General features: G+C 35.3%; 1 protein-coding gene across 1 annotated transcript in view; it reads left to right on the top strand.

The window, feature by feature from the left end:
• NiPp1 (nuclear inhibitor of protein phosphatase 1) overlaps nt 1-800 on the top strand; it is a 17,242-nt gene extending 16,442 nt beyond the window's left edge. The window contains exon 6 of the mRNA XM_018547574.1: nt 418-800. Within this exon, the coding sequence (XP_018403076.1) occupies nt 418-777 (360 nt within the window). The 3' untranslated portion in view covers nt 778-800. The remainder of the gene's footprint in view (nt 1-417) is intronic.
• Nucleotides 801-2,615: the final 1,815 nt, after the last annotated feature.

Raw genomic sequence — 2,615 nt, 5'->3', positions numbered from 1 at the left:
CCGGTGGGTCGAAGATGTGGAGGTGCAAGTGAAAGGTGAAAGAGGATATTAAAAGTTTTAATATGGTCTTGAATGCGGACAGAGAAGGAGAAGAACACGTTTCTTAATTTTTCATTAAAAGTTACCACTTTTCGACCACTTGTATCTCCAGAACGGCTTGACCGATTAAACATTTTTTTGGCTCAAATTACTTGTGGCGATACCGCCTTTCAGGACATATAATGTTCGATTCAAAATTTTTTTATATTTTAGTAGTTATGCACCTCCGAAAAATGGACTTTGGTAGCTCGGGTTAAGAGACTTGTAGTGTCTTTTAATTTTTGAACATGACCGGAGACACTACCGCGTCTCCTGATGACTAACTGTAATTGTTTAATTACATATTAAATAATTAAGAAATATTTTTGTTAATTGCAGAGAATGCGTATGGAAGGTGGTCTTATATCTTTAGCGGAAGATCACAACCTTCTGAAGCACATGCAACCCACGTCTACCACTCCGCAACTCTACCACGATTTACCTCCCGAGCAATTTACGCCGTCCTCGATATCTTCAATCAATCCATTTTCCACGGCTCTTACATCGCGGCTTGGCATCGCGCTACCCAATCCGGCACCCGAGGTGGAGATGACGCCGAATCAAATACAAACGGAAGTGCCGCATGTGCAAGAGCATATGCCAAGTACGACGGAATCACGAGTAATGGAACCGAAGAAGAAGAAATACGCCAAAGAGGCATGGCCTGGGAAAAAACCGATACCAACGCTGCTTGTATAATACAAATATATATAATATACATATGTTCATATATATATACGCGCGCGCTTTTTCACACACACACACACACACACACACACACACACACACACACACACACACACACACTTATACATAGTCTTAGCCTAATATTGCATTTGTGGTGCGATAAAGCATTTCAAATCTATTGATAGGTTAAGAAAGAGAAGTCAGATCTGTTTATCTTACAGTCACTCAATGAACTTAAAAGTTTTATATTTATCCTACGACAAATGTAATATTAGTTTTATTATTTTCCGATAGAGCTGTACATTCATCCAAGGATTGTTCATACACTGCATACGATTTACATATAATTTTTCGTTAGCTCTATTATGTGTTATTTTTTAAATTATACTACTATATTAAATTTCTCTTAACTATCACTGAATCATACGGAATTATGAATTTTTGGCTGATTATCATGGTTTAATGTAAATAGGATTAAAGGGTTAATGTTAATAGCACTAAAGAAATTTATGTGAGCCATTTGAGGAATGTAAATGAGATATTGTAATCTACTAACATAAAAAATGCATTCAGTAGTTATTAAATGATACTCAATCAAAGCATCCTGAAAAATTGCAATTTTAAAGGAACTTAATAAGTTCATTGGATGCACTTTATGTTTATCATGTTTTATATATACATATATATAAAATGAGGAAAAAAGGTCAGTATCCCTAAATAACTCGGAAAATATAAGTTTTATAGAAAATGTTTCAGACAAAATTTGTAGAGCTTAAGAAGAACTATTTACTGATCGTATCAGTTTAACCTTGGGTGACATTCCCAAGGTTAAGTCAAGATCACATTGATTTTTACTAAGCGAGATCAATCGTAGATTTAATTGACTAGATCCATGATTAATTTTGCTTAGTTGGCTATTTACATACATTAAGTCTTAAGAGGTGCAAATCCGACTATGCAACACTCACGTGGTACACCTTAGAATAATTTTAATGCCGGCGATATTAACTTTCAACTCTCATAACTCGGAAAGTACTTAATGAAAAAATATTACATAGTATTTTGAAAATACTATCTCTTACACTAGCTATTAAATTCTGAAATAAAAAAAGGTTCCATTAAAAAAAAATTGATGTGACCTTGACTTGACCTTAGCAATGCCACCTAAGGTCAAACTTGTAAGTATCAGTAGTAAATAGATCTTTGTAAGCTCTACAACTTTTGTCTGAAACATTTTTCTATAAAACTTATACACTACTCAACAAAATCTAAGGAACACTTTTCAAACATGCTAAAATTTGGGCAATATTCAGAACATCGTAACTCGGTAAGAAATCATTGCAGACAAAGATTAAAAAAATATTTTAAAGATTGAAATCTATATAATTAAAATTTCAATATGACTGATACTTTACGGAGTTATACAAACATAAATGGATATCCGTCAAATCTAAAAAAATGTTCACAAACATTACAAAGTTCTATGGCGTGAGATAAAAATTACACGAAAATGCGGTTTGAAACAGTCGAAAGAGTGAATATATTATTAATTAAAAATGCCAATTCAAAGTGAACATACGTAAAGTGTATGTAATTTTCGGCCGATTTTTAAATCGCCTCCGCCTTCCGCTGTCTCTCACCTTATCGCCCCGCTCGCAGATAAAAAATGTCGCTCGAGCGGCATTTGGACCGCGCGCAGTGAGATCAGGACAGCCAAAAGACGGAGGCGATTTGAGAATCGGCCGAAAGTTACATATACTTTATTTTTCGAGTTATTCAGGGGTATCGACCTTTTTCCCTACGCTGTATATACGCGCTCGCGCGCGCGCGCGTGCGTGCGTGCGTGCGTG

This window comes from Cyphomyrmex costatus, unplaced genomic scaffold (assembly GCF_001594065.2).
Source record: "Cyphomyrmex costatus isolate MS0001 unplaced genomic scaffold, Ccosl1.0 scaffold66, whole genome shotgun sequence".
NCBI lineage: Eukaryota > Metazoa > Arthropoda > Insecta > Hymenoptera > Formicidae > Cyphomyrmex > Cyphomyrmex costatus.
Note: the sequence above shows the minus strand (reverse complement) of the source record. Positions and strands in the feature narration are given on the sequence as shown.